This window comes from Annulohypoxylon maeteangense, assembly GCF_022496945.1.
Source record: "Annulohypoxylon maeteangense strain CBS 123835 unplaced genomic scaffold GGS22scaffold_3, whole genome shotgun sequence".
In the NCBI taxonomy this organism is placed as follows: Eukaryota; Fungi; Ascomycota; class Sordariomycetes; order Xylariales; family Hypoxylaceae; genus Annulohypoxylon; species Annulohypoxylon maeteangense.
The window spans coordinates 928,223-944,056 of record NW_025953250.1 but is presented as its reverse complement, the minus strand read 5'-3'; the positions used below and the strand labels follow the sequence as shown (position 1 = coordinate 944,056).

Here is a 15,834-nt window from a genome sequence, read left to right as displayed (position 1 = left end):
GGATCTCGCAAACACGTTGCATTTATAACAGATATGACCTTTAATCTACGCATGTATGTCTCTGGCAGTGACTCAGGTCTCACAGATTAGGTAGGATCGTGAGGGCTCTCAACCGCGTACATGGAACCGAGGAATTTCTCGGCAACTCCCTCAGAGGCGTTGGCCTTCTTATCCAAAACTAGTATGGCGTTATTTGTGTATCTATGATAATTTATAAGAGTTTTTTTTTCGTCTTCCTGGGATATACATAGTAGTAAGGTCGCATGCGCGTAGCCGTCGACTAGACTATCTCTAGACGTTATCTCCTCTAGCGTTTTCTAGAAGTCGCCGGTGATCTTAACTGCTGCGACCTTTCGGTCGAGGAGATCACGTTGCGTGCGTATAGACAGACATGCTAGTAGTGTTATTTTCTAGTTGTTATGCTGATAAACAGGTACCGGATGGGATGTATCATTTTGAAGTACATGAACATCGCTATAGTGGTACCCGGTAAGACGGTCTACGGCCGTCTTACAGGAAATTCATCAATGATACACGTTTGATATCTACTTAAATACATGTCTACGTGCTTCTCGAATATCTTATTTTTCCTTATTTTACCATTTTCCCTCCCTTTCTTCCAATGCCTCTTTGTCTTCTACCATTTTTTGCTGATATAGTCTTACCACCGATGCTTCCCTCACTTCGCTTACATGGCTGTTCCAAGCCCTCATCCACACATAATATGTACATCTGACGCGTTCATAGCATTAGATAGGTAGGTAGGTATCTACTTACTTAATATTTATTACAGCGATTACCTACTTGCCTAGTACATAATGTGTTATACAAAGTAGGTAGGTAGGTAGGTAGTTACTTCCGTAGTTAAAGTAGTTAAGTATTTTGTAAATATTCAATATTGCAGTTTGTATTCTGTATTGTGGCTAGCGTATTCTCCGTACTAGGTACTAGGTATTTCCGCAACCCGCAACCATGTGGGCTCTTTTGTTGGTCTGGGCGTCGTCTCCAACGTTGCTTAAAGGTTAAAAAATTAGTCCTACCGGCCGCTACATTAAAGTCCGAGAGCAAGTTACATCTTCTTTCATCTTCCTCTTCAACCAAAAAAACAACAACCAAAAACAACCTCGGTCTCGCCTGTTGCTAGCTTCTAAGCTTGCTTGCTGCTTTCTGTGGTGGACGTATGTGGACGTACCTAGGTATGTATTGTAGCAATCACGACGGTTCCTTCGTCGGTACAGCTACGAAAATCGTCATCATGAGCGGCATCCCATTTCCTCATATGCAACAGGTGGTCAGGCCAGTTCGGACCAGGTCGTGAATCGGTACCTCTACCTCAGTGGTAGGCCTGGCGTCGTTGGATCGACTAGTACCCGTACCCAATCTAACATGCACAAAATAACGTCTATCTTGATTTAATATCAAGCGGCAATGCCAACTCATCAGTGCATGAGGTGTTAAACGTCTGTTCTTCGCCTAGTCGCCTCGCTGCTCCCGGGAACGAGCGATGCTGATTGGCCCGACACCCCATAGAGCTCTTAGTGGCTCCTGTCGGTCTTCGCAGGGTCTTCAATGGCTCTCCAATGGCTTCTTAGGGCAGAGACCGGGTTCATAGGAGACCGGGGTTGCCCAGGCAGGCTAGCCAGTGTTCATGCATCTCATTCTTCCTCACCGACTTCGTGGTTCCGGCTCAAGCCAGTAACTCGTCGATTTTTTTCTTTACTTTACTTTATGTTTTAGCTCCAGAGGGGAAAAAAGGGGCTAGAAAAAAAAGAAAAAAAGTATACATAGCAAAGAAGGAAAAAAAGGGTCAACCAACTAATAGGTACTGGGTAATCGGTACACTATTACCATTTCCTTATACGTACATGGCGTCGTCGGCACAATGTCAACAAGCAAGCGCCAGCCGCTTGACGGGATAACGGGATTGCTCGCTTCCATTTGGGACACGCCTGGGACGTCTGGTTTTAATGAACTATCGTCAAATAATAAGCCCCCAGTCATATTTTACCTCTATTTTAGCTGTTTTTCCCTTTTCCCTTTTCCCCCCTCTTCGAACTTTGCTATCATCAACCGCTCTGATTTGCTGATCTGTCCAATGGCGTTCCCCTGCTTACGTTGTCCACATTATGGGCACCGTCGCGAATCGCTCACCCACCCCTTCGGTCCATTATTATGTTGTTGTAACTTTGTCTGATCCAGTGGGTTGGCCCTGCTGTTACCATAGTACGTTCTTCTCAGATCCGGGACTCCATCCTCACCGTCAGGACCCCCCCTCTCTTCTCCTCATCTCTCAGTTCGATCTCCGAGTCCTTGTCATGTACATGGATCCATGGATCTATACGTACATGATACAGGTGCGCGTACATATCAAAACAGACAGGCATCGTCGTTGTTTATGTAGTAGCAATAGCAAAGAGACTAGGTAAACATGCACCTGCGTGGGGGAGGTATCATTATTGACACTTTTTTGGTCGTCTAAAAACGCCGTTTCCAAACCGTACCAGCTTTTTCGTTGTTTTGATTGAGTGCTATTGCATTAGTGGCCGCAAGAGGGATCTTGGATTTGGCAGTTTGTTACTCTCACTCTCTCATTCTCTTTCGCTTTCCTTTTCGACTTCCCCTCCAGAACAACGAACCAGGCACATCCCTTCTTTTGCGGTTCTCCGGGTGGCCCTGGAAAAAAAGAAGCAGAAGTAGAAGCAGGAAGATGAGGAGACCTGACTGGTCGCCGGACCCTAGTGGGCACGATGTTCCTTTTTCTCTCTCTCTATCTTCTATTCCCTCTTAGGTACTCACCCAGTTACCTACTTTCGACCTCTCTCCTTTGTTCCTTTTATGCTCTGGTCTACTTTCCCCCTTCAAGCTTTTGCAGTTCCGCCGAGGTCGTGTATTGGCCGCAGACGACTGGTTCCAGTTTCATTTCGCCACTCCAATATGCTTACCTCTGCATATACATCATTCTCTTTTACCCAGCTGGGTCCCATTGTCGGACAGGGTTATGGAGAAAAAACTCACGGAGACGGCGGTACCACATTCTGCCAAAAGGAGTACGGCCAGACTTATCAGAGATGATCGTCTAAGGGAATGCATACCCCATGTGTTGCGGTGGAGTTGCCTAGTCTCGAGAGGTTTTATCAACTGGCAACGACATGCGCCAGCACAGCAAGATGGGGTCACACTCTTCAAGAGCCGCATCTTCACCTGCGTCTATCGACCTGGTTCCCTTCCGTCCCATTGCCCCTTCGGCCTTGTCTGTTTAATTGCGTCTTTACAGATCCCTGCCCCGCACTAACAAGTCCAATTCTGCAATAAAGCACACATGTCTCGCCGTCGATGGCTCGTCTCTCTGCACCGCAGCCCCGAAATACGTAGCCTAACCTCCCCCTTCTTTCAACACCACCACAACCACACCTCGGTCTTGTAGTACAGAAACCTCATCAACGAACCGAACCTTTTCAGTGCTGCCCTACCGTCTTGACCATCTAATAATTCCCTCGTACAGTTGGGCTTGACTGCATATACTCGCAAACGGCCTTCCTTCCCCCCCGGAATCTCATCCCGTGTTCTGCTGTTGCCGCTGCCGCTCCTGCTGCTACTGCTGCTGCTTGCTTACGCTCCTCCATCTCTCCATCTCTATCTCTCCGGGAATTTCGTACATACACCCGAACGATTCTTCCTTGTGTTGGTGGGGGTGTTTCTATGTTTTGAGAGGAAAAATACCACCCTGCTTGGATTTTTTCTTTGCGAGTTTCCGGGCCATTGAGTTGCGCTGCGTGCTTCGCTTTTTTTTTGCTTGCTGTCAGCAATATGGGAGGATTCTACATGCAGTATCTCGAGAGTAAGTTTTTCTGCTCGCCTACCTTGTTTTGTTTTTTTTTAGATTGCTATTGCCATTGCCATTACCATTGCCGTTTATTATTACATTATCGTTTATTCATTTTTTTCAACACACGCCCAAGACGAGAGCTGTCGTCTCCAATAACCCCACGATGACGCGCGCGCCGCTGTGGGGCCTGGGGAACAGCGAAGAGTTCGTCTCACACGTGGACAACCCCCTGCGTCGAACACTTCGATGCCGCAGGAACACCTCGAACTACCTTGCTAGCTAGCACCCTTCTTTTTTTGCTTTGCTGTTTTAAACGCCACGTTCCTGGCATGTACGGACGGGATGTATGATGTATGATGGGTTGTATGTGAGTGCGGGTGCGGGTGTGTGCGGGTGTACCTGACACGTTCGATCTTGGAGGGTGCTTTTGCCTTGCCTTTGCTTCGCGATCGTCCGGGGGCCGTTATGCATGTGCATTTTTCCCATGCTCGATCTCTGTCGCGTCATTAGGGCTGCATAGACACGCGGGAGGGCTTCGTTGGCATCGAATAGGGGGTTTCGGGAGTTCCAGGATCAGCAAGCTAACATGGCATCCGATAGGCCTGTGCCGGCGTCGTGGGTGGCGAGACCCTTCGTACGAGTGTTACAGAGATCCCAGTGGCTACACGTGCCTTGTCCTGGTAAACGGGCGCGAGTACCAGACTGACCTGGCGTACGAATCGGATCACCTCGCCCAGGAAAACGCAGCTATGAGGGCGTTCATGGTGTGCCGGAACTTTTCTGTTAACGGAGGCATGCTCGCACGCAATGGGATTGTCCAGGGTCTTCCAGCCAATGAGTCAACCAGGCGCAAGAAATCCCGTCATGCCTCGTCCAGCCACGGTCATGGCCAAAAGGAGAGCCGCCATAGGTCTGGGCACCACTCGAGCAGCAGCTCGACCGCATCCTTCGAGTGAGGGACCAAACAAACCAAACCAAAAAAAAGAAAAGAATTCCAAAAAAGATTTTGATTGCCGCTTCCCGATGGAACCGCGGCCCAGATGCGAGACCCCATCGGCTAATTTCAACCAATGGATTACAAGCGAAAGAGACAGAGAGGCGTCTAAGATTGATATATATACACGTGGTGAAGCTTCACAGCTTATCCTCAGGCATATTCCGCGGAATACCCCATTCACACAGCATTGAAATCCCCCTGATGAGAAAGGAGGAGAGACAAAAGTTTGCATACATCTACGATTTTTACGACCTAACGAATGAAACTGGAACGACTGTTATGAAAACTACGCCAAACGACCTAATAATCACGATTTTTTCCACCGTCACGAGAGATTCCTGGGAGAGGCCTTAGTCCGTTTTTTGATACGTTTTTATTTTCTCTTATTTTTCTCTTCTGATTTTACCTAAAAAAGACTTGACGGAACCCCTTTTTTTCTTCTCGGCCCGTGGGAATATTTACAGAACCAGGCCGGTTCAGAAAGGAAAAACGGATTCTATTGGAGACAACTCTGCTGTTTAGCGAAACCCCGTTTTTTGGAGGGTATGCCATTTCCCGAACCATTATGATGATAATCACGGCTTCCAGAGCCTTCCCAACTTGACTGGATGGCCTGGATCCAATGGACAAACTTGGTTATCTCGAGATAGACTTTTTTGGAGTGCCCTAGGACTGCGCGTGGGTGGCCAAAATTAGAGAGCAATCTGGCGGTTCCCACCTCTCCCCACCCCTTTTTTTCTGGCCATTTTTACACTTTTACACTTCTACACTTCTACACTTTTACACTTTTCTTTGGAGATATTTTGGACGAGTCCTGCTGGCAATTTTATCTGTTTCCTCTATCTATCGGACGATGACGAGAAACACGAATCAACCGAAATCTAGAGCTGGGATGGAAAAAAGGGTGGGAAACGAGTAGAGAGAGAGAAACATGGGAGGGGAAACTTCTTTTTTTACTGCGAAGGAAACAAAAATTTAAGAGAGAAAAGATGGCATTTTGCTTTGGACGAGACTGCTTTGGTTTTACGACCTGCGCTCGAGGATTGGGAGGTTTTATCTGATTTTCTTCTTTAATTTGCTTTTTTTCTCTTGCTGTCTTGGAGATTCATAAAACTTCTCACGATCTTACGGCTTTGCTTAGATAGATGATGACCACGCTCACGATTATGATGATATTCACGAAGAATCGAATCTACGACGTTCACGACATGACGAACAATTTTCTCATGGTCGCACGAATTTTTCTCGTTTCATACCTAGCTAACCGCTGTCTTCTCCTTATGCAGCTGCCCGTGATGTGTGCTTGATGTGCGTCCGATGTGTGAGACCCGAGATACTGGTCTTGTTACTTGGCTTGTGAGATGTGTTTTACCCTGTGTTAGGTATCTGTACGATGAGAGAAGCGCATTCGAACGAGGCTCGAACTACGATGAAACAGAAAAAAAAAGTGATTTGGTACGCGATACGCAAACACTGACTTATACGTTCAACTCTACCGTCTTAGAGTGAAGTCTTACGGAGTTTTATCTAAAAAAAGAATGGCACTACTCGACCACCCCACGGATCAACATCCCCAACTTTTTTATTTCCCCGAGTGCTGTCCCAGATCACGGTGTGCTTGCTGGCTGGGTGCCTCGGCGGGAGGGCGGGTGGACGTGCGTTTCCTTGTTCCTGTGACAGGTACAGAGAACCTGCAGGTCGTAACACAACAGCTGCTAACATGGGACGGTGACGGCGCTGCATGTCAGTAGGTGCGTAGGTAACCATCCCAACTACAGTACCTACCAGCCTACAAACCCAATCCACCATGGATCTATTAAATGTGGCACATAATCCCTCCGGTGATCCTTTCGTCTTATCACGTAAGAAAGAATAGAAAGAAATCAACGTTCCGGGGTTCGCGAGGAATTGCGTGCGTCGGTCTCCGCGAATAAACGGAAATCTTCGATGGCGTTTCAATCTAACTTAAACGTCACGTCACGGGAATGATTTGGGAAGACTTCTAGAATATCGATATTAAAAGGAGGCGACATCGAACTCGTATTTATTATGATGTCGCATAAGGACATGCCGCCGGTTTCCCACTTAAGCCGGTCATTAGCACTTCAATACGAGAATAACTAATGACTTATGTAAGTGGGTGATGTAAGTGGGCGGACGGCAAACGACGGCGAACGGCTAACAGTTTAAGTTAAGTTTGTGATGCATTATTAAACTCATGCTTTGACACATTGAAAGGACATTGGGAAGGCACTCGCCTATTCCTTCTTGTTTGCCTTAACGGACTGAAGATTGAGGTATATACGTGGTATCTAACAATAGGTATGTAGTAACATGAATAAGATTAATATCGTAAATGGAAGCGCTTGACGACGCATGATAAAATTCAATTCAATCAATTTCATTGTTTCGTACCGCGTGGGGTAAGAATGCGTTTGATTGGCTATGATTGGTTTCTGGAATAGGATATTGTGCGGCGTAACTGCCACACGGTTGTGGCTGAATGTGGCATTATGGCCCGTGCGTCATTGCCTGAGCTGGAAATCAGGTGCTAACCTTACTCTAATAAGGTCAGGGATCCCAGAAGGGGGGGTACGCTAATTTCAAGCATTTACTGGCGAGACGGCCTAACTGCTAAGTTTCCTAAAAATAATAAGAATAAGGGGGCATTCGTAAACCCAACAACCTACAATCTCTTATTCCTTGAACTTTCACGACATCGTCAAAGAAAAGCTTAGGTGGCCTCAAAAGCTCAGTTGATCTCTTTCCACTTTGAGATTTAACTTTCAGTCATTCAGTCATTCTCCTCCACCAGATCACATTGACCATTATTAACTTTTGTTTGTCCAACTTGGCAACAAGCTGAGCTAATCATCTGCATCTGCGTCTACCTTTGCTACACTGCCACACACCGACTCTCGTCTCTCACCAATTCCCTCGTAGTCGGACCACCTTCGTTCGTTTCTTTGACTACAACGGCACTCGATATAGAAACTCAGTTTGCACATTCACCCTCGCTTTGCGACAATTACTATACAACGTCTTTTTAATCACCTACCGTCAATATGAAGGGTATGTTGTTGCATTTAGAAAACCCCTCTACAATGTGAATAGAATATGATTGGCTAACATTTCTTGTTCAACAGCCATAATTCTCGTCGGCGGCTTTGGCACGCGTCTGCGGCCTTTGGTACGTGCTCCAACTTGTCATTTGCAATATAGAATGTCATGGACTCGAATGTAGAAGCTGATTGTTCTTTTTCTAGACCTTGACTATGCCCAAACCGCTAGTCGAGTTCGCGAACAAGCCTATGATTCTCCACCAGATCGAAGCATTGGCCGCTGTCGGTGTAACTGACGTGGTCCTTGCCGTCAACTATCGCCCGGAGGTTATGGAGAGAGTGTTGAAAGAGGTGAGTACCCGAAACAACCCTAAACCTGCAGGTCATTGTTCCCCCCTCCGCTAACGATGTCTGGTTCGTATAGCATGAAAGCTCTCTTGGTGTCAAGATCCATTTCTCTCTAGAGAGCGAACCTCTTGGCACAGCTGGCCCTCTTAAGCTGGCAGAAGAGATCCTCGCTAAGGACGACTCGCCTTTCTTCGTTCTAAACTCCGATGTTACCTGCGAATTCCCTTTCAAGCAACTCGCCGAGTTCCACAAGGCCCACGGTGAGGAGGGTACGATTGTCGTTACCAAGGTGGAGGAACCCTCCAAATACGGTGTCATTGTGCACAAGCCGAACCACCCTTCGCGAATTGACCGATTCGTGGAAAAGCCTGTCGAATTCGTAGGCAACCGTATTAATGCCGGTCTCTACATGCTGAATGTCTCAGTACTCCAGCGCATTGAGAAGAACCGACCTACCTCTATTGAGCAAGAAACCTTCCCGGCAATCGTCCGCGATGGTCAATTACACTCCTTCGACCTTGACGGTTTCTGGATGGACGTTGGTCAGCCCAAGGACTTCCTGACTGGCACCTGTCTATACCTCTCATCTCTCTCTAAGAAGCAACCTCATCTTCTTGCTTCTCCATCGGAGAGCTACGTACACGGTGGTAACGTCATGGTTGACGAGTCTGCTAAGATTGGCAAGAACTGCCGTATTGGCCCCAATGTGGTCATTGGCAAGAATGTTGTCATTGGCGACGGTGTACGTCTACAAAGATGCACACTTCTCCCCGGATCCAAGGTCAAGGACCATGCATGGATTAAGAGCACGATTGTTGGCTGGAACAGCACCGTTGGCAAGTGGGCTCGTCTTGAGAACGTAACAGTTCTCGGCGACGATGTCACCATTGGTGACGAGATCTACGTCAACGGTGGTAGCGTCCTTCCCCATAAGAGCATCAAGGCGAACGTTGATGTTCCAGCTATCATCATGTAATCGATGTAAGCACTCGGTGTGCTTTAGGCCGGCCCCCTGATTTTCGGCAATTCTTCGTGTATATCCTGGATCCTTTTCTTACTACGATTTCTAATACGCCGGCAATTCCGCCCTCTACCTAGGGGCAACATCTCTTCTCAACACTTCAATTCCATTTCCAACTAGGGTGGCGTTCTGGTCAGCATGTCATGATAGACGACCGTCATTATTCCCGGGGTTTTTTGGCATGATCTAGTGGATTTAAGAACAGGGCGGCAAACCGTCCTTGCTCGAATTTAATCCCACTTGACGTGGTGACGAGTCTTCTCGTTCATGATACCCAATTCCCTGCCATTCAAAGTGGTCGACTCTAGATTGAGCATCCATCTGTCCTAATAATACTGGGGCTTATATACAAAACAAAAGACGAAAGGTTGCCTGCAAAAAGGTAGATGACGTGAATGAGGTCGGCATTGGGGGCTCCCTGAAAATGAAAAAGCATGAGTGTGCAAACACACGACTTTACGGTGATGGTATAATTGCGAGTCTCGTTAGTATATGCTTCGGTTGGCTTAGCGAGCGAATGCTATGCAACCTGGGTCGGAAGGAGATCGCGAGATGGGCTGATTTACCCTTTTTAGCAATATGGGGGATCAACCAACTCTGATTAATATCTCGAGGTGCCGAGTTAGGCAAAAAACAATTTAAGAAAATGACCTCTAACCTTGCTATCGTCATTACTGCGTGTCATGTGTTCAATGAGGATCCATACCTCATCGTGACCTTAATTGTACGTGATCGAACTATGTAAACTGATTCAATGTAGACATGTCAAAGACCTCGGTTCGTTCGTTAGTACCTGTTAGATGCCCGTAAGCGGCATTGGCTTGGCTACATGCAGGAACGACCATCGCGTCTTGACAACACACCTTGACTTCTCCATCTCCATCTCTAGCGAAGCCCACCTACCCATATTCCAAGGCAAGACTAGAATTGCATCGCAAACCTCCGTCTCGTTAAACCGAACTTAGCTATAGAAACATAGCTACCGAGGTCAATACGAAGCCTCACCGTCGGCGACTTGCGATGCGCCCTTCATCTCAATTAGTCTCCCCAACCCGGCGGTGAAGATACTTACATATGCACCTAGTTGTATCCGTACATATGTATACGTTGATCTACGGCACGTACCTTGTGCTAATCAACGAACTAACTAGGTAACCAATTTACAGAACATACATACATATATGGTAGGTAGGTACATATATGCCTAAGTAACGAACTACCTATACCGATCTAAGTTATACATGGATACAGGTATGGATATAGATCTAAATATAAATATACACAAAATAGTTTAAAAACTTCACCAATCGGGTAGCGCATTCGGATGTGTCTTCCGTAGGTATGTATCATATCATCGTATCATACATACATACCTACATCCCCAGTACCTACAGTATCCTAGTATATGTACCTACCTAGATGTTCTAGGTATATAGTATGCGTACATGCGGGCGTATGTACCTAACCTTGCGAGGGGTACGGCAACATCCGGCGATGGAGGCTGGAGAAAGTACGATGAAGCAGGCGTAGGACATGTGGAGATTACTGTGTTGCACATACTGCGTATGTGGCAACAATGAAAGCGACCGGACAGGTAGGCAGGCAGGTATGTTTCGTTTAACAGTTTTCATTATATACCTAGGCTAAGGTAAGGTAGGACTAACATTACTAAAAAGTACGGTTTCCGAACCTCGATCCCCATCCCACCCGACCATCCTTTCCCCGTACCCCCCCTCCTTGTCATTATACTACCTAACCTTCCTATTCTTACATACATCTATATGTATGTACGTGTTAGGTATGTGTGTGAGTGTGCCTGGTACGTGATGTACCTAATGTAAGGCACCTTGCCTACGAGTATACCGACCATTGTATGGCCCGTCCATATGGTCATATGCGGGCAGAAGTTGGATCTGCCATCTCCCTTCCCCGAATCGAAAACCGTATCTAATCATTAACCTTGGTACCGTAATGCGGCCGCAAGGTGAAATAAGCGGTCATTGCGCCGAAAGAGGCGCCTCAAACATCCAATGAACGGCGTGTTAATACATCCGAGATCCACATTCATCCACTCTCCTGCTGCTTCCACTCCGCGACCGTCACATCGTACCACACCACCTCGGTCGCGGTCGCAGCTGGCTTATAATTATTAAAAACGAGAGGCGCCCACTATCCACAATTAGGAAATGTGTTCTGCTTCTTCTCGACTTTCTTTTATAAAGTCGGCTTCCTCAAGATATCTGGCCTAGAGCTCTCTTCGGCTTGATATTCGAGGTCGTCGCGGACCCAACCGCGGCTCATGTCAACTGCACGCTCCCAGTGCTGGTACATGCGTTGGGCTTTCTTTCGCTCAACCTGAGGCTTGAAAACTCTGCGACCGGCCTTCTTGTCTGTGAGCTCTTGTAGCTCCTCAAAGCTAGACCAGCAGCCCTCAATTGCGAGGCCGGCAGCGATGGCAGCGCCTAGAGCGGTCGTCTCACGCATTGAGGGGCGCTCTACACGGATGCCGCTGATGTCGGCTTGTGTTTGCATGGTCAGGTCAGAGTTTGACATGCCTCCGTCTACCGCGAGGGAATGGAGCCTGTGACCCGAGTCCTTCTCCATGGCCTCCAAGATCGCCCGTGTCTGGAAGCAAGTCGCTTCCAGAGTCGCACGGGCGATATGTCCTCTTTGTGTGTGTTGCGTAATACCAACTATCACCAATCAGTCAAGAGCTCGCTTAGGCGAATTGAATAAGCATTGGTAAGAACTTACAGAGAGTACCCTTCGCATCGTCAATCCAATACGGCGCAAATAGACCGCTGAAGGCGGTGACGAATACTACACCTCCATTGTCGTGGACAGTTTCTGCTAATTCACCGACCTTGGTCGAGTCTCTGATGAATCCTAGATTGTTCATCAAAAATTTGACGCCGGCGCCGGCCACGGCTATACTGCCCTCCAGGGCGTAGACGGGCTTCTTGCCCTTGCCTAAGTCGTAGGCGACGGTTGCTAGCAAGCCGTACTTGGAGAGAACGGGCCTGGTGCCTACGTTGTATAAGAGGAAACATCCGGTACCATACGTATTCTTTGCCTGGCCAGGTTTGAATCCACATTGGCCGACCAAAGCGCTGGACTGATCACCCAAGCAGCCGGCGATTCTCACTCCGGCCAAGGCACCATTCGCAATGCTACCGAAGGCCTTGGGGTCCGACGAAGGCACGATCTTGGGTAATGCGACCTTATTCCGGTCGATACCGAAGAAGGATAGAAGCCTGTCGTCGTATTGCGCGGTGTGCAAGTTCATGAACATGGTTCTACTGGCATTTGTGGTGTCGGTAACATGGACATTCCTATCCTTGCCGTTGAGGCGGTAGATTAACCAACTGTCTACGGTGCCGAAAGCGAGACGCCCATCTTCGTAGGCTTGTCGCACACTGATATCGTTCTGCAATAACCAGACGAGTTTTACACTCGAAGGATATGTGCTCAATGGTAGGCCGCAAATCTCAGGGATCGCATGGGCTCCAGGATAGTTCTTCAAATCTCGGACGATGTCCTTCGTTCGAGTGTCGGGCCATACTACAGCATTGCAGAGCGGCTCACCGGTGATTGTATCCCAACAGACGACGGTTTCTCGCTGGTTTGTGATACCTACAGCCTTAATCTGGGATTTGGAATAACCCTTGGAAGTAAATTGCTTGACAGCCTTCTCGATACAAGTCTCGACAGAATCGAGCAGTTCGAGGGCATCGTGTTCATGCCATCTGAATCGCGATTACGTTGTTAGCTGATCGTCGCTGTGATGTAATAAGGAAGGGATGTGACGTCAATCATCACCACATCCGAACATCAATTACATACCCGGACTCTGGATAATAGTTCTCAAACTCGATCTGATGACTGGCCACGGGGTCCATTTCGCGGTTAAATATTAAAAACCGCGATGACGTCGTACCCTGGTCTATGCTTCCAACGAACCATTCTTCACCGTGGTGACCATTGGCTCCGTTGGTGTGACCGTTGGTGTAACCATTCGCATGGCCATTTGTGCGACCATTGGAGTGGCCATTGGTATTTCCGTTGACTCGAACATTAGCAGTCCATAAACGGCCATTAAAGGGTTGGCTGTTGTGGCCAGCGCCAGCACCATTGACGCCGTTGACGCCGTTGGTGCCATTTGTGGCACCGTTAGTGACGCCGTTAGTCTCTATGTGATCTCCTAAAGAGCCCATTGCGTGCTGGTGGTGATGAGGCGCAACAATAGAAAGGGTTCTAGTTGATGATGGAATGTGTTTTGATGAGGTCTGGAGGTCGCGGGGAGAGACTTTAGCCTTATCCTAGCAAGTAGGGTCGAGGTGGTGTTGAGTGTTCGGCTGAAAGGAGGCCGAGAGGTAGGTTGCGAAAGGGATCCGTCTGATAACGGGTAGCTTAAGTTGCGACAAAGCGGGACGGGAGGGATGTGTGGGATGAAAGAGCGCGGAAAATCGGTGATGGGGATGGTTCTGGCTAGTTATGGTACGAATCGTACGAGTGTGGAAGAAGGGGAAGAGAGAGGAGAAATATAATTTGGATGAGGAGAAGGAGGAGGAGGAAGAGGAGAACAAGCAGGAAGAGGAGAAATAGGAATAGATGGTTCTTGTAATAGAGGAGGTAATGTTGGTAGTGGTGGTGGCAGTGAAGGAGTGCGAAATCATCTTGGTAAGTACAAGCAGATCGCGCACAAATCACAAATCGCACAATGTCGCACTTACGTATTCCAGTTGTAAGCCAATTGTACCCTATTGTACCGATCTCAACCGGCTGAAGCTCAATTTAGCATGCGAATTGAAAATAGCTAATGCAAATGCGACACTGCAGGCCAGACAGCCAGACAGCTAGACAGCCAGGACAGGACAGACAGGTTTGGTGCAGGGGGGGTATAGGAGCCGCCGCGCCGTGTCTCTGGAGCAATTCCTAGTAGTATGGAGCAAGATGGGGCGTATGTAAGAGCATGGAACATGGAACATGGAACATTAGGAGCTTTACCACCCTTCAGGTACTGAACTGACAATCTGACAATCCCATGTAAGGTTCGGTATGCAAATGGTATGTAAAAATGGTATGGGTGCAGTGGGTGGGTGCAGTAAGAGGTAAAGGTTGGTAAGTGGTAAGGTCGGGAGTCTTGCAGGGCTTGCAGACTTGCAGACTTGCAGACTCGTGGGGAGTGGAGTTAAGTGGAGGTGAATGCGGGGAATCTATTGGACGCATTTGATTGTTCATGTCCTTTTTTAAAAGAAAATCGGCAAGATACCGGCAATCATCCACCCGGCTTGTCGTTAATCTGGATCCAGTTTCCCTGCGGCTTCCTTCTTCTGTTTGAGCCTAGGCCTTACACTGGCCTTACCGGAGATCCTGCGCAAAGAAAAAAAAAATCATAATGTTTTCAGTTCTCCACTTTCCAAGCCAATCTCCCGTGACTCGGGAAGGTGTATTGGTGGAACTATTTCGACAAAAGGGGAAAGCTCCCATTAGCCCAATCCCAGAGGGGCGAGGGGGCACACATGTGCGCACATGAGAGTGTGAAAGTACTAGGCAGCCTAGGGCTTTTCTGGGCTTTTTCTGGGCTTTTCGGAAGGGGCTTTGGAAATTTGCTATCCGTTTTCTTAATTCTTGTCCCCCTTCTTGGTTCCAACTTTAGTTAGTTCCCTTGGTTGTTTTCTTTGCCCCTCATTCCTCATTACTCATTTCTTTTTTTTCTTTTTTCATGTGAATCAAAATCCTACTATGTACTACCCTCATTACTCATTACTCGTCGAAGCTCGCGAAGCCCGCAAAGCCCGCCAGCCCGCGAAACCCGTTTTCAAACTAACTATTCTCATCTAACTAACCCATCTAATAAACCCATAACCCATCTACCTTTATCTTACGCACAGCTGCCCAGGTGACCACATGCATTCCCTGCTTAAGCGCCTAATAATGGGGGTCCCTTTTCGCCTCCGACGCCGCCCCTGAGTAAAAACCGATGCGGTCAAGCAACTTTGCCATCTTCGAGGCCTAGTAAGACCCAACCTCCAAGGCCAACAATCGACGATCTATCTTTTACACGAGGGACCACCTCACGATAGTTTGCTCCGCGTGACGAGTTATATTCCCCCATCGTGTTCGGACGCGACTTATTCATACATAAAGTGGACTTGTAAGCCACGTATAGTTGCCTTGTCGTACATATTCTTGTACGTCAACGACTTAATTTTTTATGCATTCTGCATTCCTCCTCGCTCTTTCAAGCCCGCAACCCGCAAACCGCACCTTCGTCACAAAAAAAACGTGCGCGTCCTCCCCCTTCTCGCCTTCTCCCTTTCCCCATCCCCCTTCCTACCTCCCTTTTTCGCTTCCCCTTCCTCCCTTGTTTCCTTCAAACTAGTTCCGGACCTCATTCCGGCTTTCCCACCGCTCACTAGCTTATCGTGAGGCATTTTACCACCCCCAGTCAATAAAATTATTTACCCATTTTTCGCGACCACATGATGGAATTTGATACTCCGATCGGCCCCTTCCAAGGTTGTTCACGATGTTCGATTTTGGTCTAGACGTCGTGTTTTTTGCCGTCGCAGCCAAC

The 15,834-nt window shown here is 47.8% G+C and overlaps 3 protein-coding genes across 3 annotated transcripts; 2 read left to right on the top strand and 1 right to left on the bottom strand.

The window, feature by feature from the left end:
* The first annotated feature begins 3,579 nt into the window (after nt 1-3,579).
* On the top strand, nt 3,580-5,512 carry GGS22DRAFT_91179 (uncharacterized protein). The gene is made up of 2 exons (XM_047968400.1): nt 3,580-3,838; nt 4,427-5,512. The coding sequence occupies exons 1-2, from the start codon at nt 3,808-3,810 to the stop codon at nt 4,780-4,782; spliced, it is 387 nt and encodes a 128-aa protein (XP_047821803.1). The 5' UTR covers nt 3,580-3,807; the 3' UTR covers nt 4,783-5,512.
* A 2,213-nt stretch (nt 5,513-7,725) lies between these two features.
* Nucleotides 7,726-9,460, top strand: GGS22DRAFT_91155 (mannose-1-phosphate guanylyltransferase). The gene is made up of 4 exons (XM_047968399.1): nt 7,726-7,895; nt 7,970-8,013; nt 8,090-8,236; nt 8,310-9,460. Exons 1-4 carry the CDS (start codon nt 7,889-7,891, stop codon nt 9,207-9,209), a joined length of 1,098 nt encoding a protein of 365 aa, XP_047821802.1. The 5' UTR covers nt 7,726-7,888; the 3' UTR covers nt 9,210-9,460.
* Nucleotides 9,461-10,915: 1,455 nt separating this feature from the next.
* Nucleotides 10,916-14,115, bottom strand: GGS22DRAFT_154692 (glycerol kinase). The gene is made up of 4 exons (XM_047960084.1): nt 13,988-14,115; nt 13,098-13,540; nt 12,009-13,000; nt 10,916-11,947 (listed from the first exon to the last, which is right to left on the bottom strand). Exons 2-4 carry the CDS (start codon nt 13,466-13,468, stop codon nt 11,469-11,471), a joined length of 1,842 nt encoding a protein of 613 aa, XP_047821801.1. The 5' UTR covers nt 13,469-13,540; nt 13,988-14,115; the 3' UTR covers nt 10,916-11,468.
* Nucleotides 14,116-15,834: the final 1,719 nt, after the last annotated feature.

What these genes read in the sequence shown, in the direction of transcription:
- GGS22DRAFT_91179 (XM_047968400.1), top strand. Translation starts at nt 3,808, where the DNA reads ATGGGAGGATTCTACATGCAGTATCTCGAGA. An exon ending in CTACATGCAGTATCTCGAGA is followed by an intron (nt 3,839 to 4,426) that starts GTAAGTTTTTCT and finishes GGCATCCGATAG; the next exon opens with GCCTGTGCCGGCGTCGTGGG.
- GGS22DRAFT_91155 (XM_047968399.1), top strand. An exon ending in GCACGCGTCTGCGGCCTTTG is followed by an intron (nt 8,014 to 8,089) that starts GTACGTGCTCCA and finishes TTCTTTTTCTAG; the next exon opens with ACCTTGACTATGCCCAAACC. An exon ending in TGGAGAGAGTGTTGAAAGAG is followed by an intron (nt 8,237 to 8,309) that starts GTGAGTACCCGA and finishes TGGTTCGTATAG; the next exon opens with CATGAAAGCTCTCTTGGTGT.
- GGS22DRAFT_154692 (XM_047960084.1), bottom strand. Translation starts at nt 13,468, where the DNA reads ATGGGCTCTTTAGGAGATCACATAGAGACTAACGGCGTCACTAACGGT. An exon ending in AACTATTATCCAGAGTCCGG is followed by an intron (nt 13,001 to 13,097) that starts GTATGTAATTGA and finishes ATCGCGATTCAG; the next exon opens with ATGGCATGAACACGATGCCC. An exon ending in CGATGCGAAGGGTACTCTCT is followed by an intron (nt 11,948 to 12,008) that starts GTAAGTTCTTAC and finishes GATTGGTGATAG; the next exon opens with TTGGTATTACGCAACACACA.